The sequence below is a fragment of the Thamnophis sirtalis genome, unplaced genomic scaffold, assembly GCF_051295495.1.
Source record: "Thamnophis sirtalis isolate CommonGarterSnake01/CBP01778 unplaced genomic scaffold, rThaSir2_p1.2 scaffold_8, whole genome shotgun sequence".
Taxonomy (NCBI): Eukaryota; Metazoa; Chordata; class Lepidosauria; order Squamata; family Natricidae; genus Thamnophis; species Thamnophis sirtalis.
The window spans coordinates 68,966,633-68,990,828 of NW_028261388.1; the positions used below are offsets into that span (position 1 = coordinate 68,966,633).

At 41.8% G+C, this 24,196-nt stretch overlaps 1 protein-coding gene across 1 annotated transcript; it reads right to left on the reverse strand.

The window, feature by feature from the left end:
- Nucleotides 1-956: 956 nt before the first annotated feature.
- On the reverse strand, nt 957-14,532 carry LOC148044479 (uncharacterized). Its single transcript, XM_087722138.1, has 3 exons — nt 12,174-14,532; nt 5,689-5,713; nt 957-3,484 (listed from the first exon to the last, which is right to left on the reverse strand). The coding sequence occupies exons 1-3, from the start codon at nt 14,529-14,531 to the stop codon at nt 1,122-1,124; spliced, it is 4,746 nt and encodes a 1,581-aa protein (XP_087578264.1). The 5' UTR covers nt 14,532; the 3' UTR covers nt 957-1,121.
- Nucleotides 14,533-24,196: the final 9,664 nt, after the last annotated feature.

Sequence of the window (24,196 nt, forward strand, 5' to 3'; positions counted from 1 at the left end):
CAGAATCATTGCAAGGCAGTGATCTGGTAAAGACTATAATAAAATTTCTGCTGCACTGAAGGATACTAAGAGCACAGTGACCTCCATAACTCTCAAATGGAAGAAGTTTGGCACAACCAGGACACTTCCAAGAGCTGATTCTCTGGTCAAATTGAGCAATCGGGCAGAATGATCTTAGTAAGATAGGTGACCGAAAACTCAATAGTCACTTTGACTGAGTTCCAGAGATCCTGTGTGGAGATGGAACAGATTTCCAGAAGAACAACCATCACTGCAGCCCTCCACCAATCTGGGCTTTAGGGCAGAGTGGTTAGAAAGAAGTCTCTACTCAGTGCAAAACACTTGAAAGCCCACTTGGAGTTTGCAAAAAAGCACCTGAAGGACTCTCAAATTGTGAGGAACAAGATTCTCTGATTGAATGAAACCAAGATTGAAATGTTTGGCCCCAATTCTAAACATTATGTCTGAAGGAACCCAGGAACCACTCATTACCTGCCTAATACCATCTCAACAGTGGAGCATGCTGGTGGCAGCATCATGCTGTGGGGGTGTTTTTCAGCAGCAGGGACTGGGAGACTGGTCAGGGTTGAGGGAAAGCTGAATGGAACAAAGTAGAGGGATGTCCTCAATGAAAATGTGGTGCACACTACTCAGGACCTCAGACTGGGCCAAAGGTCCACTTTCTAACATGACAACGATCTAAACACACAGCCAAGACAACACAGGAGTCACTTAGGAGCGACTCTGAATGTCTAAAGTGGCCAGTCAGGGCCCTGACTCGAACCCTATTGAATATCTCTGCAGGGACAGGAAAATGGCTGTCCACTGGTTGTCACCATCCAACCTGACTGAGCGTGTGAGGTTTTGTAAGGAAGAATGGCAGAAAATACTCAAATCGAGGTGTGCAAAGCTTGTTGCATTACATTCAAAAAGAATCTTGTCTGTAATTGCTGTCAAAGGTCCTTCAACAAAGTACTGAGTCAAGGGTCTGAATACTTATGCCAATGTGATATTTCAGTTATTTCTTTTTAATGAATTTACAGGCATTTCTAAAATTCTGTTTTCACTTTGATCCTAAAGTGATAAAACAAAAATACAATTTTGAATGACTATCAACAACTTCAAAACCAGAAACTCACCTCTTTAGCTGAATCTGGGATCAATTCTGTCCCATTCCTAAGTTCCCCATTATTTGCAAAAACAGGAATGTTGGGACTGAAAATCATAAGGTCACTCTTGGCACCAGCCTCTGCACTCACACCTGCCAGGATGTGGCTGTGCCGATTGGAATAGGACCAGCTGCCCACTTCACTGGCACACACCAGGGTGGCCATACCAGGGCCATAAACCATGGGTTCCTTTATCTTACAATGGCAACGCAGGGCCACGTAGATGAGAGTGGCCAGCAAGAAGAGGCTGGAAACAGAGCAGATGGCAATGATCAGATAAACGTTGATCGAGTCCACCAGGGGAACAAAGCTCTCCCCTGATCTTTGAAGATTAATATCCGTTTTGATTGTCTGACCACTTGTCACAAGTGAAACACTCAGGGTGGCTGTGGCTGACAGTTGAGGTTTTCCATTATCCTTCACAAGAACCAACACACTCTGGATTTTGCTGCCTTCTGAATCATCCAGAGAATATTTCGTACTCACCTCACCATTATACTGCCCCACAGTCCATGGACCATTGCTTTCTTCAGCCAGTTCATACCTTAGCCATGCATTGTATCCAGAATCCGCATCCAAGGCATGGATCTTGCCTACAATATGCCCAGGCATTACAGGGACCACTAGATGAATCAGGTTCTCTTCTGATGATCCTGACACAACAGGTGCGTTGTCATTCTCATCCATCACAAAGACTTGCACTGTTGCATTGCCACATAAGGAGGGCATTCCAGCATCATTGGCTCTCACCTGGAACTCCAGCACTTTCAACTCCTCATAGTCCAAGGATTGCAAAGCATAAAGTTTTCCACTCTCTGAATGTACAGAAATGTAGCTTGACAATGGCCAGAGCTTCTCATCTATCCAATAGGTGATCAGACCATTCTCAGCTATGTCTGAGTCCGAGGCAGATATTGTGAAGATGTGAGCACCAGGGGGATTGTTCTCCTTTAAGAAGACTGTGTAGAATGACTGTGGGAAAGCTGGAGCATTATCATTTATGTCACTCAAAGGCACTAAGAGGGTGAGACTGGAAGACAGTGGTGGAACGCCTTGATCTTCCACTGTCACAACCATCCTGTATTCAGCCATCTGCTCCCTATCCAAAGGTGCTCCAACTATCAGGGAGTAGTAATTCTTGAATGTGGACTCTATTTTGAAAGGAAGCTCAGAGGGCTGTAGTACACAGGTTACTTGTCCATTGATTCCAGAATCCTTGTCTGAAGCACTGAGGATGGCTACCACAGTCCCTGGAGTGGAATCCTCTGGCAATGGCACAGTGAGAGAATTCACAAATACTTCTGGAATATTATCATTCATGTCCAACACATCAACAAAAACTTCACAATGTCCTGATAATGGAGTACTGCCTTTATCTTCTGCAATAATTTGAAGTTCATAGCAATTAGTATCTTCATAGTCCAATTTTCCAATCACTCTGATTTCCCCAGTATCAGAATTTATACTAAAGAGCTTTGTGACATCTAGAGGGAGGCTATTACTAAAAAAATAAGAGATTTCCCTATTAATACCCTCATCCAAGTCTGTAGCATTTAGATTAATAACTAATGATCCGCTAGCTGCATTTTCTAGCAACTTTATCCTGTAAACAGATTGGTTAAATACAGGAGGGTTGTCATTGACATCCTGCACATTGATGACTAGCTGAACAGTTCCTGTGAGTTTTGGTTCACCCCCATCAGTGGCTGTCAGAACTAAATGATGCACAGGGCTCTCCTCCCTGTCAAGTGGAACCTTCTGTACAAGAACTACAGATTTACTGACATCTTCATTATTTCCTGAATCAAGAATAAAATGGTTGTTTCGGCTGAGCTTGTAGGTTAACAAAGCATTAGTACCAATATCTGCATCAGAGGCTCTCTCTAAAGCAAATCGTATCCTAGATGTTATCATTTCTGCTATGCTCAGGATCTGTTCCTTGGCAGAGAAGACGGGAGCATTGTCATTAATGTCTTTGATTTCAACCTCCACATGGAAGAACCTCAGAGGTTTCTCCACAATCACCTCCAGATGAAGGACACAGTCTGCATTCTTGGCACACAGCTCCTCCCTGTCTATCCGGGAATTCACAAACAAGATCCCATTCTGCAGGTTTACCTCAAAATAGTCCTTCTCTCCTTTGGACAGCATCCGGAACATCCGAGGCACCAGCTCACTCACCTCCAACCCCAAATCCTGGGAGATGCGGCCCACAAAGGTGCCGTGCTGGGATTCCTCCAGCACAGAATAATGGAGCTGGCCGCTCCCCATTTTCCAGGCGGTGTGGAGCAGAAGCAGCTGCAGCAGCCCCTTCGGCCAGGTAAGCATTGCAGACACAGGCACAACACCAGCAAGCTCTTCTCTTTTTCTCTAAATATCTTGCCTCAAGGGTGTCAGGAGCAGAGCCCACCCACCCCAGCCATATTGGTTCATAGGTTGAATCTTGGCTTGTTGAGATTTTTCTGTTGTTTGATATTTCTCCTGTGGATCCAGTTGGCAGGAATGTCTGTCCCTTTAAGGGAGGGGCTGTGCGTTTTCAGTTTCACTTAGAAGGTTTCCTTAGGAAACAGCGACCTCTTGTGACTGAATTTCAAACCGATGAAACAAATTTCCATTCTTTATTCACAACAGATTTCTAATAAACTTCCAGTATTGATGATCATATATGTTTCCATAGACTGGTTGGAGTTAATTCATATATTTCTGTATTAGTGTAACTTTCATTGTCATTTTTCCTCTAATCATTGAATCAGCCCTAAGAAGCTAAGTTTCAGCATACAGATTCAATACTGTTAACAAGTATCTAATGAGAGGAAAAAATAACTAGGCACTACAGAGAGAAATGTGTGTCTCATCATACATACAGTAGATACATGATTTCCACATATTTGGAGATTTAGTAGGCCCAAGATTATGGGAAGAAATCCTCAGGTCAAAGGATATTTAGAAACGGCTCAAAATTAAGATATTGTTGATACAATTGTGTACTATTCCCATGAGAAAAAAAAGGTGTAATTTAGAAAAACATTGTGGATACATAGGAAGCTTTGGACTAAAATAAGACTGAAAGAACATGTATAGAAAATAGAATGTTGGCATTATCATCAAATAAGTTTATTAGCAAGCAGACATGTCTGTAAAAAGAAAATAAGAAAGGCTGAAATTTAAAACGTATTTTAGGTTCCAAGGAAAACTAAGAGCAACCAAAATCAGTTTTGGGTTTCTTCAGTAATATATGAAAGGAAAGGGGGGATCTGGTGTTATGACAGGATGGTAAAACAATAATTAGTGAGAGGGAGAGCTCAGAGCTCAAAGAATGAATGTAGAGTAATTGCTATAAAGATGAAGTGACAACTAAGAAAAATAAAGAGAAATTTAAAGAGCATTTAGAAACCACAAACAATTTTAAGTCTCCAGAAACAAATTAATTACATCTGACCTCACTTAATTCGTGTCCTGACTCTGACCCTGTTTCCCCTCCCCACAATGTGTGTCATAAGTCACATTCCCCAATGAAGCAAATGTATAGGTTGTAGAAGTCACTCCCTCCAGCCACTGACGGTCTCCCTGAAGATGACCTTGACATTGCTGGCTGGAATGTGCTTTGTTTTGACTGAAATGCAAGTTCCTCGATGCAGCTGCGAGGCTCAATTCCCCATCACCCTGCCTATGGAACTCAAGAGCAGGTCAGGAATGCTTCGCGAGTTAACAATGATAGCTAGAGTTTAAACCATATGATTAACAGTTGACCAAACTAAGTATAGCCTAACAAAGAGAAGGATTGAGGAGACATGATAGCTTTCTTCCAGTACTTGTCACATGAGGAGAGGGTCCACTTATTCTCCAAGCAACAGACAGCAAAACAAGAAACAATGGGTGGAAGCTCATTAAAGAAAGATTTAATCTGGATAAGGAGAACATTCCTGACAGTAAAAATAATTAATCAATGGAACAACTTGCCTCCCAGAATTGTGGGTGCTCCATCACAGGAGGTCTTCCAGAAAATATTGTAAAAGTTGTTCAGCAATGGAGGCACAGCTGGAGGTGTAAAGGCTACTTTACTAGAAGTATGTAAGTAGAGTCAAGATGGTCATATGTATGAATGCTGTAGTAATGTATCCCTGGTGAAATCTGATGCTGAAGTGACAGAAGGAGTGAAACAGCTGAGTAGCCTTGAGTTCCTTTTAAGTGCTAAAGGGAGATCTCTCCTAAAACTTTAAAGTACCATATTTTTCGGAGTATAAGACACACCTTTTTCCCTCAAAAAAGAGGGTGAAAATCTGGGTGCATCTTATACACTGAATACAGCATTTTTGGCCTACCGAAACCCCACACCCTTTGCAAAAATGGATGTGCAGAGGATTTGGGAGGCTTGTAAAGTGCTCCTGAGGGCTGGGGAGGGCAAAAAAGAGCAAAACACTGGGGCATTTTGCCCCACCCCCACCCCTAGGAACGCTCTAAGAGCTTCCCAAAACTCTCCATGCCCTTTTTTTGCAAAAAATGGACCATTTTTTTCCTCATTTCCTCCCCAGTCCCCAGGAGCACTCTACAAGCCTCCGAAAGCTCTGCATGCCCCTTTTTTTGCATGCAGACGGTTTGGGAGGCCTGAAGAGGGCAAAAACTTTTTTTTAGTTTACCTCTTCAGAATCATGGTGTGTCTTATACTCCAGTGCGTCTTATAGTCTGAAAAATATGGTATTTACCCTAGTAGTTTTGTAGTGCTTTACTCTGAAAAGTCTTCTGTGTATAGTCAAGCAAAATAATCATATCATATCATTATCATAGTTCCTTGCATCTGACAGTATCTCTGCATTAGTTTATCTAATTTATTTCCAAGGTTTTTTCTATAAGTTATGTCTCTTTGATTCATAGACTATGTTTATTAGAGCGTTATTTATAACAATAATACAATCTTCTAGCAAATAATTAACTCTACTATTGTCTCAATTCTCTATTCTAAAAGGTATGGGAAGACCATTTTTATTGTGGTCTATTAATAAAATTGTGGACATTAACACTTATTAGTTCAGCAAATTTTCCTAAATGTGATCAATGTTTTAGCCCAAATTCCACTTTACCTGCAATCAGCTCATTTGTCCTGTGTTCAGTTCTTGGCACACTTTAAGAAGGATTCAGATAAACTTGAAGAGATTCAGATGAGAACAAGGATGATAATTGATTACAAGCTAATTAAAGGAACTGGGAATTCTTAAGAAGGGAAGATGGAGCAATAATATGTTAGTTAACAATTAAACTGTTTTATGTGAAAGAAAACATAAAACAATGTAAGGGCCTATTTCCTATCATTCAGAGTGCAAGTCATGGTATACTACATTTCAGATACATGAAAAACAATACAAACAAAAGTACTAATTAAATTAGTGAATTTCAAAATTGAAAAGAAAAAAATCCTGAAAAAGAACTACATAAACAAAATAATTTTAAGGAAATGCTGTATGTTGAGGTTTTTTTTATTTATTTTTTACAAATATATTGAATCAATGCATGGACAGTGTGGTACCTGGGTGTCATACATTCTTTCTAATACAAGTAAAACTGATAAAGTTAATCATAATTATTACATTCAATCAACTTATATTTTTCTAATAATAATACATATTTATATTACATTGCAATCTATCATTATTCAATTATTCCATGTTTCTCTTGTTATTACTTTTATTTTATTATATAAAAATGTATACACTAATATTCCTCCTTCTCTTATTTCTATCACTTATTCTAGCTTTAGTCCTGTCACCCTTTATTAAAAGGCATTTTCTTTCTATTCTGTCTAATTTCTAATCATGTCACCCACCTACGAAAAGAAAAGAGAGAGAGAGAGAAGGAAAAACAAATCAGAACAGCAACAAAAAAGAGAAATCATCTTCGCCCACTTCGATACTTTAATTGCTATGCTTTAAAGGAAAGAGAGAGAAGAGGAAAAGGAAATCAGAACATCAACAACAAAATTATCTATCCATCATCTCTTGCCCACTTCAGTACTTTAATTGCTATGCTTCTTTCAAGTTGCCTCTCAAATTCCTTTTTTGGCTCTTTATTTCTGTCAGAATCTGTTTTTTGGCTATTCAATCTAAGTATTTCTCCCACTCCTACCCTCTTCCAGTGCCTAGTTCCCAAATTTTCTGCCCATGTCACTGTCTACCTTTCAAATATATCTTCCAACTCTCCTAATACATTTTCCCCCTGATTTAATTCATCAGTCACTGTTATTTCCATTGTTATCTCCTCTTTGTCTTTTTCTTCCTTCATTTCTTCTTCTGACTCCTCCCTTTCCAGGGCATCTTGTTCTTTACTCATCATCCCTCATATGGTATTTTCCATTTTTTCCACAATTCCCTTAAATCCTTTCTCCATGGTATCATTTGTGCTTTGAAAGAGTAATGCCATCTCCTTCGAAATTCCACCCATTTCTGCCCTATAAGGTACATTGTTTTATTTTTTAAAAATTCAACTTTTGTCCAACAATCCAAGAACTATTTATTCAGTCCTTAAGTTGCCCTTCAAGGAGTGCACTAATCCCAGTTTTCTGTATCCCGTAGATAAATAGTCAGTTCCATTTAAATAAACCCAAAGGTTAGCCAAAGCCTCTTTGCATCCCCTTTACAAATTCAATCTTCTAACATATCATCCATGGGGCCTTATCTGGATTTCCAGTAGTCACAGGGTAGTTAAAAATAATCCAATGGATATTTTCACAATTCTTCATGCAGGTCTTCCCATGCTGTAAATTTCCTTTCCTCAGCAGTTGGCACTCCAAGTGTAAGTTTCAGTATTGCCACTAGTCAAGGTTCTTCTGGTTATAGAATGATTGTGAAAGCAGAATAGGTTTTGTAAGTAAATGATTCCAGCATTTTAAAAAGCCTTCCCTGTACCATTTCTCCCAATTTAAGAGTCCAATTTTCTGTATCTTTCTCTCCCACACCCCTCACTTCCAGTTTGGTAAATTCTCAGAATGCTTGGACACCACTTTTACAGATAGTTCTGAGCAAATAGTTCCAAATTGTCCTTTGGGATTAAATTTAAAGAGAATCCTCCCCCCAGATCCAGCCACTGTTCACCTGCTTCGCTCAAGCACCAGTCTTAGACGGTCATCAGTTGTCACAGCAGCCATCTTTAGCTGCCTCTTCTTCTTGCTGTGGCTGAGAGGTAAAGTAAACCCCAGGGTTCCAGGAGAGCTGCAACTCCCCTTAATCTCACATAGTGCCCCTCTTTGCTTCATCATCTCTCCAGGGTGGCTTTGGCCCCTCAGAGAGCTCACAAACAGGAAGAATTCAGCACAGGATGTAGAGCCCCATCCTCCTGTGTCTGAAAAGTGCTACGACGTCAACCGGAAGACTAATTTTAAGGAAATGTTAATAATGACCCCAATTTAATTGTTTTAAAAATGAAAACTTCCACAATAACCTGTAGATCATAACCATAACTAGATAAAGTAGAAGAATGTGGGTTAGACAGCATCACCACCAGATGAATTTGTAACTGGCTGACCAACCACACTCAACGTGTAGTCCTCAATGGACTGCATCTACATGGAGGGAAGTATGCAGTGGAGTACCCCAAGGCTCTGTTTCTCTTCAACATCTTCATCAATGATTTGGATGAGGGAATAAATGGGGAACTCATCAAATTTGCAGATGACACCAAGCTGGCAGGATTAGCCAACACTCCAGAAGATAGGCTTAAGATACAGAAGGATCTTGACAAACATGAACATTGGGCACTAACTAATAAAACGAAATTAAATGTGAAAAGAGTAAGGTTCTACATTTAGGCAAGAAAAACTAAATGCACAGGTACAGTATAGGTGGTACCTTGCTCAATAGTAGTAACTGTGAGAGGGATCTTGGAGTCCTAGTGGACAACCATTTAAATATGAGCCAGCAGTGTGCAGCAGCTGCCAAAAAAGTCAACACAGTTCTAGGCTACATAAACAGAGGGATAGAATCAAGTTCACGTGAAGTGTTAATACCACTTTATAATGCCTTGGTAAGGCTACACTTGGAATACTGCGTTCAGTTTTGGTCACCATGATGTAGAAAAGATGTGGAGACTCTAGAAAGAGCAACAAAGATGATTAGGGGACTGGAGACTAAAACATATGAAGAACAGTTACAGGAACTGGATATGTCTAGTTTAATGAAAAGAAGGAGTAGGGGAGACATGATAGCAGTGTTCCAATATCTCTGGGGTTGCCACAAAGAAGAGGGAGTCAAACTATTCTCCAAGGCACCTGAGGGGAGAACAAGAAGCAATGGGTGGAAACTAATCAAGGAGAGAAGCAACTTAAAACTAAGGAGAAATTTCCTGACAGTTAGAACAATTAATCAGTGGAACAGCTTGCCTCCAGAAGTTGGGAATGCCCCAACACTGGAAGTCTTTAAGAAGATGTTGGATAGCCATTTGTCTGGAACGGTATAGGGTTTCCTGCCTAGGCAGGGGGTTGGACTAGAAGACCTCCAAGGTCCCTTCCAACTTTGCTATTGTATTGTATTGTAAAATAAATAAGTATAGACAGCAGCCACGATGATTCATTAGCTAATAATAAAGCCAAGTAATGGCTCACACATTTCGAGCCCCAGGCCTGGGTACATAGCTACGTTTTTAGAGCTTTGCCAAAAGCTAATAAGGTTGGCACCATTGTAATCTCTGAGGAGAGGATATTCCATAAGGCAGAAAAAGCCCATCTTCTAGTTCCTGCCTGTCAGCACTCTTTGGCTTACAGGGTCTGTAGCATGCTGAGTCTATTAAATCAGATTGAATGGGTAGAAACTTTTGGAAAAAGATGGTCCCTTGGGTAACCTGATCCCAAGCTATGCAGGACTTTAAAGGTGACAGACAGTACCTTGAATTGTACCCAGAAACACACTGGCAACCAGTGCTGCTCAGAGTAGAGTAGAGTAGAGTAGAGTAGGGTAGGGTAGAGCAGAGGTGTTACATGTGCCTTATAGTTTTCATTATCCATGCAGTCACATTTTGCACCAGCTGAGGTTTCCAAATGCTATTTAAGAACAGCCCCTTGTAAAGCATATTACAGTAATCTAAGGAGATTATAAGGAACAATGTGTTTCAGTTTTATTAAAAAAAAATTTTTTGCCTGAGCAAGCTAGTTTTTCTTCTGGGCCTTTTGTTTAAAAATCAGAGGGGCACTGTTTATCTAGTTACTTGAGGTGGAATGATTTCACTCACAGTTGAGCTATTGAAGCAATTGCAATCAAACAGAACTTTGCTACATAGTTTAAAAAATTAAATTAGAACTTTCATTTTGGTCCAGCCTTCTCAGTGAATAAAAAGGAGGACTATGAATTCTGCATGTCATTTGCAGTGAAGAAAAACATATACTACTGATTATATTTGCAGTGGTGGAATAGCTGCAAAAATGTCCTGCATAAAGAAATACTGTTTTATCTCCCTCCATCAACACAAAATGTAAGTCAATTACCAGCAATATATTTTCCCAGCTGGACAGGCACTGCAGAAGGATTTTGACAGACTTGAATCCTATTCCTATTGTATTCCTATCCAACAAAATGAAATTCAATGGTGAAAAAGGTGTGCTTTTCCACTTAGGCAAGAAAAATCAAATACATAGGTACAGAATATATGGTACATGGCTCAACACAGTAACTTGAGAGGGATCTTGAAATCCTATGGACAACCACTTAAATATGAACCTGCAGTGTGCTGCAAATGCCAAGAAAGCAGTGGTGGGATACAAGCATACCAGTGCCTGCTGGGAGCATCAGGTACCATTCCGGTATGGTGCTCTGGAGGGCCCACCCGCCCTCCTTACCTGTATTTGAGCCGATTGGGGCTTTCGCCCACATGCACGGAGTGTAAGGAGCCTGCGCGACACTCCGCCAAGCAGCTGGGGCATCACAAAGCATCACAGGCAATAAGTATGCATGTGCGTGATGCGCGCGTGCTGCATGCATGCATGTGGTGGATGCCCGGCCCCGTTGCACCGTACCGGTTGCAACGGGATCCGGAACCCACCATTGCAAGAAAGCTAATGCAGGCCTAGGTTGTGTTAACAGAGAGATAGTATCAAGATCATATGGCTATGTTATAATGTCTTGGCAAGACTACACTTAGAATATTGCATCCAATAACTTTAAGTATCAACAACATATGAAAAACATTAGAAAGTCTAAGAGCAAACTTAAGGAAGTCCAAATAAACTTAAGTAAACTTAAAATCCATGTACATAGCATGAACACTGGTTTGAAAAAAAGAATCAAGTTAAGAATCCATTCAACATGAAGAATACTTTATAAATAAAAATAAAATTATAAAATTGTGCTTAATTTAATATGATTTCTAATAATAAGATATAGTTACCAGATAAACTACATGTAGCAGAAACAATCTACAATTAAAACATGTTTCTGCTTTGCTTCTTTTCAAATTGTATTGTTTATTAATTCCTTCCAGTTGCTAACATTTACAAGCAATGTTCTTTTAAGTTTGCAATACATGCATCATCTATAAATATTGTTCAAAAAACCCATCAGACTGAGAATTCATTCTTTATTCATTAAAGAATAAAATAATTCACAAAGGCAGAATCATTATTAATGTTCCATTTGTTTAGTAGATGAATCATGAACAAAAATAGTAAGTTGCAAAACTTAATAAGTACCCAGAGTCACTTTTGATGCAGAGATGCCATATTAAATAAAATAATACTAGTAAGCTTATTTTTCTATTATAGAAACAACTTTGATAACTATTAAATAAACTACATACTTAACATGTACTTCAGTAGCCACTTACATTCCAAAATCTCTAAGAATTAATGACTTTTAAATCAACTGGAAGAGTTTCATTGCGAAGACTATCTTTTTAAATTTAACTGAAACAATATTTTGTATTGTGATTAATCCTAAATTAGAAGCACAGGTATAGAGTGTTGACTTAATGTCAAAGACTCCACAATGAGCACAACTCACCGTCAAAGACTCCACAATGAGCACAACTCACCGCTTTAGCTGAATCTGGGATCAATTCTGTCCCATTCCTAAGCTCCCCATTATTTGCAAAAACAGGAATGTTGGGACTGAAAATCATAAGGTCACTCTTGGCACCAGCATCTGCATTCACTCCTGCCAGGATGTGGCTGTGCCGATTAGAATAGGACCAATTGCCCACTTCGCCAGGACACACCAGGGTGGCCATGCCAGGGCCATAAACCATGGGTTCCTTTGCCTTGGAGTGGCATCGCAGGATCACATAGATGAAAATAGCCAGCAGAAAGAGGCTAGAAACAGAGCAGATGGCAATGATCAGATAGATGTTGATTGACTCCACCAGGGGCATGAAGTTCTCCCCAGACCTGGAAAGGTGAATTTCTGTTAGGATGGCCTGGGCATTTTTCACCAGTGACACACTCAGAGTAGCTGTAGATGAGAGTTGAGGTTTTCCATGGTCCTTCACAAGAACCAACACACTCTGGATTTTGCTTTCTTCTGACTCATCCAGATAATATTTGGTACTCACCTCACCACTATACTGCCCCACAGTCCATAGACTATTGCTTTCTTCAACCAGTTCATACCTTAGCCATGCATTGTATCCAGAATCCGCATCCAAGGCATGGATCTTGCCTACTATATGCCCAGGCATCACAGGGACCACTAGAAGAATCAGGTTCTCTTCTGATGATCTTGACACAACAGGTGCATTGTCATTCTCATCCATCACAAAGACTTGAACTGTCGCATTGCCACATAAGGAGGGGATTCCAGCATCCTTGGCTCTCACCTGGAACTCCAGCAGTTTCAACTCCTCATAGTCCAAGGACTGCAACGCATAAAGTTTTCCACTCTCTGAATGTACAGAGATGTAGCTTGACAATGGCCAGAGCTTCTCATCTATCCAATAGGTGATCAGGGCATTCTCAGCTATGTCTGGGTCCGAGGCAAATACTGTGAAGATGTGAGCACCAGGAGGATTGTTCTCCTTCACAAAGACTGTGTAGGAGGGTTGAGTGAAAGTAGGTGCATTGTCATTTATGTCACTAATAGGCACTAACAGGGTGATACTAGAAGACAGTGGTGGAACACCTTGATCTTCCACTGTCACAACCATCCTGTACTCAGCCACCTGCTCTCGATCTAATGTTGCACCAAGAATCAGGGAGTAGTAATTCTTGAACGTGGACATGAGTTTGAAGGGTACTCCAGTGGGCCATAAAAAACATCTTACCTGTCCATTGTTGCCGGAATCCCTATCAGAAGCACTGATGATGGCTACCACAGTCCCTGGAGGGGAGTCCTCTAGCAATGGCACTGAGAGAGAATTGACAGATACTTCAGGAATATTGTCATTTATGTCCAATATGTCAATAAGAACTTTACATTGTTTGGACAATGGAGGACTGCCTTTATCTTCTGCAACAATATGAAGTTCATAGAAATTTGTGTCTTCATAATCCAATTTTCCAATCACCTTGATTGCCCCAGTATCAGAATTAATACCAAATGTGTTTTTAAAATGTAGAGGTACTTTATTACTAAAAAAATAAGAGATTTCCCTATTAATCCCCTCATCTAAGTCTGTAGCATTCAGAGTAATAACTAATGACTCACTGACTGTATTTTCTAGCAACTTTATCCTATAAACAGGTTGATTAAATAGAGGAGGGTTGTCATTTATATCCAGCACATTGATGACTAGCTGAACAGTTCCTGTGAGTTTTGGTTCACCCCCATCTGTGGCTGTCAGAACTAAATGATGCACAGGGCTCTCCTCTCTGTCAAGAGGAACCTTCAATACAAGAACTACAGATTTACTCTCATCTTCATCATTTCCTGTATCAAGAGCAAAATGGTTGCTTGGGCTGAGCTTATATGTTATCAGAGCGTTAGTACCAATATCTGCATCAGATGCTCCTTCTAATAGGAACTGGGTGCCAGACATTATGAGTTCTGCTATGCTCAGGATCTGTTCCATGGTAGAGAAGACAGGAGCATTGTCATTCATGTCTTTGATTTCAACCTCCACATGGAAGAACCACAGAGGTTTCTCTACAATCACCTCCAGATGAAGGACACAGTCTGCATTCTTGGCACACAGCTCCTCCCTGTCTATCCGGGAATTTACAAACAAGATCCCATTCTGCAGGTTTACCTCAAAATAGTCCTTCTCTCCTTTGGACAGCATCCGGAACATCCGAGGCACCAGCTCACTCACCTCCAACCCCAAATCCTGGGAGATGCGGCCCACAAAGGTGCCGTGCTGGGATTCCTCCAGCACAGAATAATGGAGCTGGCCGCTCCCCATTTTCCAGGCGGTGTGGAGCAGAAGCAGCTGCAGCAGCCCCTTCGGCCAGGTAAGCATTGCAGACACAGGAACAATACCAGCAAGCTCTTCTCTGTTTCCCTAAATATCTTGTCTCAAGGGTGTCAGAAGCAGAGCCCATCTACCCCAGCCATACTGGCAATGCGTTCATAGGTTGAATCTTGGCTTGTTGGGCTTTTTCTGTTGTTCAATATTCCCACTGTGGATCTTGCTGGCAGAAATCTCAGTACCTTTAAGGGTGGAGCTCTGCATTTTCAGTTTCACTTAGGGAACAGTGACCTCTTGTGATTATAATTAAAAATGTTTCCATTGTGGAAAAAAAGACTTTTTTGTACACCTATATGTTATCTTAAGGAAACTTATCTTGTTTCCTTTTATGTATAGATACTTTTCTGTCTGTCTGTCTGTCTGTCTGTCTTTCTGTGTGTGTGTGTATACACACACACACACAAACATACATACATATACATATATACAAACATACATACAATCACACACCTCACTGCAAGGAATAGAAATAAAAATATGTATGTATGTATGTATGTACAGGGCGGGGCATAACCTTTTCCTAGGGGGTCACAGCAAGATCGACAGCAGTTTACAACTTCCGCAACACCTCATTTTAAAGCCCATAAAAAACTGAATTGAATGAGCTATTAAATGTTAAATTTGCTTTAAGAATGGCTGGAAAATTCGATTTGGAAGAACAAAGGATCATTGACAGAATAAAATGCATTGCCTTTCGAGAGGCTCGCGATGCTGGAGCGACGTTTATCAATCGAAAATGGATTGCAATCAAATTGAAACGTCATCCGGATTGGGTTACAGAAGGGCTAATGGTGGTCATACTTACTATTAAATCGTGTCAATAAACTCAGTTTTTGATGGGCTTTCGAATGGTGTATGAATTATTTGTGTTGTTATTACAAGTGTTGCTGTGACCCCCTAGGAAAAGGTTATGCCCCGCCCTGTATGTATGTATGTATGTATGTATGTATGTATGATAGATAGATAGATAGATAGATAGATAGATAGATAGATAGATAGATAGATAGATAGATATGCACACACATACATATATATCATATATACATACACATACACATACACATACACATACACATACACATACACATACAACATACAACATACAACACATACACATACACATACACATACACATACACATACACATACACATACACATACATATATATATGTATGCAGGTTTACCTCAATTGTATGTATATGTATATATATATATATATATATATATATATATATATATATATATATATATATATATATATATATATATATATATATATATATATATATATATATATATATATATATATATATATATATATATATATATATATATATATATATATCAGCTAGCCATACCCTTACTGGGATTAGAACCTGTGCTGTATTTAGCTGATGAGAGCTAAATAGCTTGAAATAGATCTATACTAGTCTCCCTTTATTTATTTATCAGCACAAATACAACACAAATGTAACAAAGGCAACAGTAAAAATATTGGGTTTCTGTCTGGATGGTCTCTTATGACGAGCCGATGGACAGAGAATGGAAGCAGTGAACTTCCTCCCATATTTGGGCATACCAGGGGTTGTGACTTTAAATATATATATTTAAATATATATATTTATTTATCAGCACAAATAAAACACAAATATAACAAAGGCAACAGTAAAAATATTGGGTTTCTGTCGTGATGGATTCTTGTGATGAGCCGATTGACAGAGAATGGAAGCAGTTAGCTTCCTCCCATAATTGGGGCATACCAGGGGTTGTGACTTTAAATAAATACCTTTCTCCCTGGCTCAGCTGATAACGGATCAGAGCCTGTGGCCTAATGGCTAAGACGTCTGCCTAATATGTAATATAGCCCAGGTTCGAATCCCAGTAAGGGTATGGCTAGCTGATGAGAGCTAAATAGCTTGAAATAGATCTGTACTAGTCTCCCTTTATTTATTTATCAGCACAAATAAAACACAAATATAACAAAGGCAACAGTAAAAATATTGGGTTTCTGTCATGATGGACTCTTGTGACGAGCCGATTGACAGAGAATGGAAGCAGGGGTACATGTTTTTACAAAAGTAAGTTTCTACATACAGGAATCAATATTCACATACATGTGTGCACAAGCTGCAAATTTTTTAACAAAACCCTTTTTACTGCCATTCTTGTCCCAAAGGTGCTTTTTCAAATGGCAGTTTCTTCAAGGAAATGTAAAGATAGTTCAATTGACCTTTGAAAAGCTTCTTTGGAACAACCATGATATGGATGACTGAGAATCTCCATAATCCTGCCATTCTTCTAGACTTATTCTTTTTTTCTTTTTTCTTTTTTACTGCTGAAATAGCACAATAACTATAATTTTTGACTTTCAAATAGAAGTTTGAAATTTGGCAGAAAGTTTTTTAATTACTTCTTTCTTTCTTTCCTTCCTTCCTCCCTTCCTCCCTTCCTTCTATTTATATATCTACTCATCACACAAACATGACTGCCATGCACTAAAAAACAAACGCATTCTACAATTAACAAAACAACATTACTCTTGATGTTACAGCAATGATGATAATGAAGATGTCACATTGATGATGTTACAGTACTGATGATGTTACCTAGTTTGAGTAATGAAACATCTGCTAGAAAACAATCAAATTCAGAGAGCACCAAGGACCCCTCAAACAACATTAAAAGATTACGAGAGTGCAATTTCAATGTTATAGGCAATATATAGCCTATATTCACAATTTTATTGTGATTGCCAAGTCTGTTGATACTAACACATTTAAAAAAACTTCCAAAAGGATACCAAGGATGGGACAAGTTTCATCTTGGTGAAGAATGATGTTTCACAAGGCAGATGCCATGGCAGAAAAAGACCATCTCCTGGGTCCTGCCAGATGTAAGTTCTTAACAGACAGGACCTCAACATACCTTTCTGCCAGATCTAGTGGAATGGGAAGATGCAATTGTGACGAGGCAGTCCTTAAATAACCCTACTCTGTGGCATGACAGACTCTAAGGATCAAAAACAGTACCTTCAATTGAATCCATAATGCAGTTCATGTAGTAGAAATTATGACACGACATGCAATCTTGGAGCTCCAGGATTGCTGTCATATCTCTGCTGCTGGACGGTCCTTTTGGATCTAAACCGTCCCGTAGAGACGGTGATAGAGAAGGGCACGTCCTGCTGATATCAGGGACATCGCAAAGTTCCTGATTGATCCAGGAGAAGCTCTTTTTCCCGGCAAAAGAGAAGCAGCTATTGAAGCTGCAGAAGGTTGGGGCAGCCTCTGAATGGAAGGAAAGCAGGAAAGAATGTCAAAATGGTGAGAGAAATTGTACTATTAGAGAAGAGAACACCCAAAAAGACTTCGAGTAAAATTAAAATTGAAGACAGAAGAGAGCAAGCGGCAAATTAAACCTGAATTAAAATTAGTGTATTATCTTTTTTTTTATGGATGGAATTTTTACAAATGCCTCTTACTTTTTAAATTAGACTTGTTTCTTTTTTCTCTTCTTCTTCTATTTTTCCTCTTTTTCATATTTGCAGATTAAATTTTTCTTTCTTTTTACAACGCTCAGCTGGATTGTTTGCTTTTGAGCACTTTTTTCTTCTTCTTAAGTTTGGAATTTAAAGGGAGGGGTAAAAGCAGAGGAAAAAGAAGCAACACTGCCATCTAGAGGTTGGAGGCTTGCAAGCATTGTTTTCTTTTTCCTTTAAACATCTGACTCATACCTTATACTTCAAGGCTCTTGATTTTGTTTATTGAAAGGGTTAGTGGGAAGAGTACAGATTGTTTATGCAGGTGCTCTTCTGGAGTACTATCAATAGCTGGATTGGAGCAAAGAGAAATCCTTGACTTGAAAGATTATAGTGAACTTGTTTGAAACTTAACAAAAAAGCCTTGGATGTTTTAGTGGCAGTGTCTATAACCTGGAAGAATGGCGCAACATGGAGAAGAAAAAGAATTAACATTGCAAATGATTAGGTAAGAAATTCAAATAATACAAATAATACAAAAAACATTGAAAAGAGGATGGAGAACATAGAACAAAAAACAGAAAAAATAGAGGGAAGAGTTGAGTATATTTATAAAACAATGATAAAATTTGAGGATAAAGTTCAAAAAATTGAAGGAAAATATGAACAAAGTGAGAAGAAAATTGTTGATATTGACAGTAAAGCAAGCATGGTTGGAAAAGACAGGAGTGGAATGTTGAAAGGAGAGATTAATGAACTGGAACCCTATCTCAATTTGGCAGAAACAATGAGAGAAATTCTGGCAGAAGCATGGTTTTTATGGTTTTTTATGGTTTTATTAGTATTTGTAGGCCGCCCTTTTCCCTGAGGGGACTCAGGGCGGCTCACACAAAACCGGGAAGGGGGAATACAGACATTAGATAGACACATATAATAAAATAGTAAGCAACATACATACATCATTCGGGAGGGGTAACTATCCTTATCCCCAGGCCTGACGGGCGAGCCGGTTCTTCAAGGCTATGCGGAAGGCTTGGACGGTGGAGAGGGTACGGATCTCCACGGGGAGCTCGTTCCAAAGGGCCGGGGCTACTGCTGATAAGGCCCTCCTCCTTGTAGTTGCCAGCCGACATTGGCTGGCCGATGGAATACGGAGGAGGCCTAATCTATGAGATCTTATTGGTCGCAGGGATGTAATTGGCAGAAGGCGGTCTCTCAAGTATCCAGATCCACTGCCATGTAGGGCTTTATGGGTGACTAATAGCACCTTGAAGCGCATCCGGAGATCGACAGGTAGCCAGCGCAGCTCGCGGAGGATAGGTGTTATGCGGGTGAATCGAGGTGCACCCGCAATCACTCGCGCGGCTGCGTTCTGCACTAGCTGAAGTCGCCGGATGCTCCTCAAGGGCAGCCCCATGTAGAGCACATTGCAGTATTCCAGCCTAGAGATCACAAGGGCCCGAGTGACTGTTGTGAGAGCCTCCCGATTCAGGTAGGGTCGCAACTGGCGCACCAGGCGAACCTGGGCGAATGCCCCCCTGGTCACAGCCGTTAAGTGGTGGTCAAATGACAGCTGTGGATCCAGGAGGACTCCCAAGTTGCGAACCCTCTCTGAGGGGTATAAAATTTGACCCCCCAGCCTGAGTGGTGGAATATTAACCAAATCTTTGGGAGGAAAACACAACAGCCACTCGGTCTTTTCTGGGTTGAGCACAAGCTTGTTCACCCTCATCCAGTCCATAACGGCCTCAAGACCCCGGCTCATCACGTCTACCGCTTCATTGAGTTGGCACGGGGCGGACAGATACAATTGAGTATCGTCCGCATATTGATGGTATCTAATCCCGTGCCTGCGGATGATCTCCCCCAGCGGTTTCATGTAGATGTTGAATAGTAGGGGGGATAAGACCGAGCCCTGAGGCACCCCATAATTTAGGGGCCTAGGGGACGATCTCTGCCCCCCCACTAACACCGACTGCGACCTGTCCGAGAGGTAGGAGGAGAACCACCGTAGCACGGTGCCTCCCACTCCCACCTCCCGCAGTCGTCGCAGAAGGATACCATGGTCGATGGTATCGAAAGCCGCTGAGAGGTCAAGGAGGACCAGGATGGAGGAATGTCCTTCATCTCTGGCTCTCCAGAGATCATCCATCAATGCGACCTGTAACCGGGCCTGAAGCCTGACTGGAAGGGGTCTAGATAGTTTGCTTCCTCCAAGGACCGTTGGAGCTGAAAGGCCACCACCTTCTCAACAACAGAAGGGAAGGTTGGAGACTGGGCGATAGCTATTAAGAACAGCTGGATCCAAAGATGGTTTCTTCAGGAGGGGTCTCACCACCGCCGCTTTCAGTGTGGCGGGGAAGTTCCCCTCCCAAAGGGAGGCGGTTACAACCGCCTGGATCCAGCCTCGTGTCACCTCACTGCAGTTAGTAACCAGCCATGAGGGACACGGATCCAGAACACAGGTGGAGGTACTTACAGCTCTCATGGCCTTGTCCACATCCCCGGGGGTAACGTCCTGAAACTCAACCCAGAGCTGTTCTACTTGATCCCCCTGTGCCTCGGCTGGAACTGCGGGGGTGGAGTCCAAGTCCGACCGAAACCGAGCAATTTTGTCCGCTAAGAATTGGGCATACTCTTCAGCTCTGCCCTGCAAGGGTTCCCCCGCCTCCCTTTTGTTCAATAGGGAGCGGGTTATCCTAAACAGGGCGGCTGGACGGGACTCAGCGGATGCTACCAGGGTGGCTATGTGGGATCTTTTTGCTGCCCTAAGTGCCCTGGTGTATTCCCTGGTGCAGGTGGTTACCATTGCTCGGTTCGATTCGGACTTATCGGACCTCCAACGGTGCTCTAGGCATCTCCTCCGGCGCTTCATCTCCCGGAGTTCCTCGGTGAACCAAGGGGGTCTCCGGGATCCGCCGCCTCGGAGGAGCCGCAGTGGCGCAATCCGGTCGAGGGCCTCCGACGCTGCCGAGTGCCACGCAGCAGCCAGAGTCTCCACCGGACTGTGGGCGAAAGTGTCAGGAATAACCCCAAGCTCTGTCTGGAACCTTAACGGTTCCATAAGACGCCTGGGGCGGAACCACCTGGTCGGTTCCTCCTCCCTACAGTGGGGGTTTGGCCTCCGGAAGTCAAGCCTCAGTAGGCAGTGGTCTGACCACGACAGGGGTATGATGTCGCTCCCCCTCAGACCAAGATCACAAATCCACTGCTCCGAGAGAAATACAAGGTCAAGCATGTGTCCCGCTGAATGGGTTGGGCCTCGAATTACTTGGGTCAAGCCCATGGCTGTCATGGAGGCCATGAACTCCTGCGCCCCATCAGAGTTTTCACCGAGCGACGGCAAATTAAAGTCCCCTAGGACCATCAACCTAGGGAACTCAATTGCCAGCTCGGCTACTGACTCGAGGAGCGAGGGGAGGGCTGCTGCCACGCTGTTGGGAGGCAGGTACGTTAGCAGCAGACCCACTTGACCCTTGAGGTCCAACTTTAACAGCAAAGACTCACACCCGACAATCTCCGGAGCAGGGACCCTACGAGGAACTAATGACTCCCGGATAACAGCGGCCACACCCCCACCCCTTCCCTGGGCTCTCGGCTGATGCAGCACTTGAAATCCTTCTGGGCACAGCTCTACAAGGGGGACTCCTCCCTCTGGGCCCAGCCAGGTTTCAGTAATACATGCCAGGTCTGCCCTCTCGTCTAAAATTAAGTCCCGGACGAGAGGAGCTTTATGTACAACAGACCTGGCATTTAGCGACAACAGCCTGAGACCAGGGTCCTGACTACTTGCGCCACCTGGTCTTGGAGTGGGACTCCTAGGGCCGGAAGGAGGGATCTCTGTAATGTAGCGAACCCTCCTTCCCCGGTAATGGCCTGCCCTAAAGTCCCCGCCGTATCTGCCCCTCCCTGTTACGACCGCAATACCCCGACCCTCTCCCGTGTCTCTGGTCCCCTCAACCACCCCCGTGGCCCCCGCAACTCCCGGCAGGTCCTCCGAATCACGCATACTCATACACTCCCCCAAACAGTCCCCACGTAGAAGTTAAAAACACAAAATTTACAACAATATGATCATAAAAGTGGGACATTCATTCATCTCAAGCGTACCTCATGCATAGCCCATGCAAAGAAAGAAGAGAAAGATGAAAGAAAAGAAAGAAATTATAAATTGCGCAAAAATTCTATAGCTTTGTTAGTCATTAAAAAGTGCAAGTTCTGGGAAAGTCCAAAAAGTCCAGGATGGTTGAGGAAAGGAGAGGGCCTTCTTATGTACTGTAAGTGTCCCCACTCGTCCAGTAGTGGCGCTATCTGTGGTAGCAGGTCCAAAGCGGCATCAGGCAACAATGGCCGTGGCAGATGAAAGTGCAAATAAAAGGGCAGATGAAAATGCAATCCAAAAAGTCCAAAAGCCGCACTCAGGGAGGGGTCAAATCTCAAACAGCAAAAGGTCCTGCAGTGACGACGGTCCAGTGGAGGGGAGAATGCACCGACAGGGGAGGCCAAGCCGAGGGGAGAGGAAGGGGGGTGCAATAATAGCAGATAAAAACAACCTCCCATTCTCTCCCAGTACTGTTCCAGGCTGACCGCCTTCTCCCTGGGGCGATGGGTAGTCCAGTGCAAGTCTAAAGACTCCTCACAGTCCTCATGGTCGGGAAGGCGCAGCTGAAAATGCCGAAAAAGCTGAAAAACGCCGCCCAAAGGCATCATACGAGGGCCGCCTGAAAGCGGCGACCCAGCTGTCTGCTTCTTCAGCTGTTTGCTTCTTCTTCCGGTCCCCTGGAGCTCGCTCTCCTACAGGGACCTCTTCCCGCACCAGCCTAAGAGAAACTGCAGTGGGAGCGGCAAAAACTAGCCATCCAGCCTAGCCACTTTGATGTTGGAATCCTGCTACCCCTTCCTCAAAGCGAAGCATGGTGATAACTAAAGGCAAGCTGATGGAAGGAACAGATGGAGGGTTTCAAGTTTTTACAAGATACACAATGAACAACAAGGTGCCAAGAGAAGTCCACATAAGACTTATCAAGAAAATAATTAGAATACAAATACCACAAATGGCAAGAGTTATAGGACTGCACTATTATTGGAAGGATATAGGATGATGAAATGAAATGTTAGAATAAAAATTAAGTTAAACTTAGTTAAATTTAGAGTATTATGTATAAAATAAAGTAATAATAGTTATAGCTAAATAAATGATTAATAATGATAATAATGCATATATATACACTAGATTGATAATATGAAATTTTATATAAATTGTAAGTGAGGACTATGGAGAGGATGTTGAATAGCTTGTTACAAAAGATAAATAATTCTATACAGAATAGAATATAAAGCTGTAATAATATTGGATATTTCAGGATGATGTAACAAAATGCCATAATATAATTTTTTTTTAAATTTAGAATATTTTACATAAAAATGATGTAATAATAGTTATAGTCAAATGAATGTTTAATAACTACAACAACTGTATATATGCATATTAGAATGATGATATGCGTCTTTATGTAAATTGCAAGTGAAGACTATTGGGAGAAAGCACAAACGTTTTGTAACCAATCAACACACTGTAAGTAATTGGAGAAGGGTTTTTATTTTATGTGTGTTTATGTCTGTTTGTTTTATGTTTGTTTAAAAATAAAAACTTTTTATCTTTTAAAAAAAAAGAAGCAGCAAAAGGGAGATGTGTCACCAGGGCCCTGAAAGGGACTGTGGCGGATTGGTTGATAGCCCTTCATAATGAGGATTCCCCACAGCTGAGGGATTACAGTGTGTTTATGATGGCTGTTGAGTCTCCTCCCGGGCTCGCTCCTCCTAGCGGCAGCCGAGGAAACAAAGACTGTTCCTGATTGGTGGGCCACCTGACAGCCCAATAAAAAAGAGCTGTCAGATGGGCATTCTGGCTGCTATTGTATTAGCCGACAGCCACTGGTTAGCATTCTGTGTTAGAGTTAATAAACCTGTTAGCCTTCACTCTGCCTATTGCCTCAGTCTGTTCCCCAACGTTCTCAATATTGCCAACGAAGATGGAATACAGAGGCTGAAGTGTAGCAAGCAAGAGCTGGTCACTTGAAAGAGCTGGCTCAAATTGACCTGTAGATCACACAATGAGAGGTCATGCTACATCAGAAGGCTGAGGTAAATGCTGTCAGAGGCACCCAAATTTGAGGA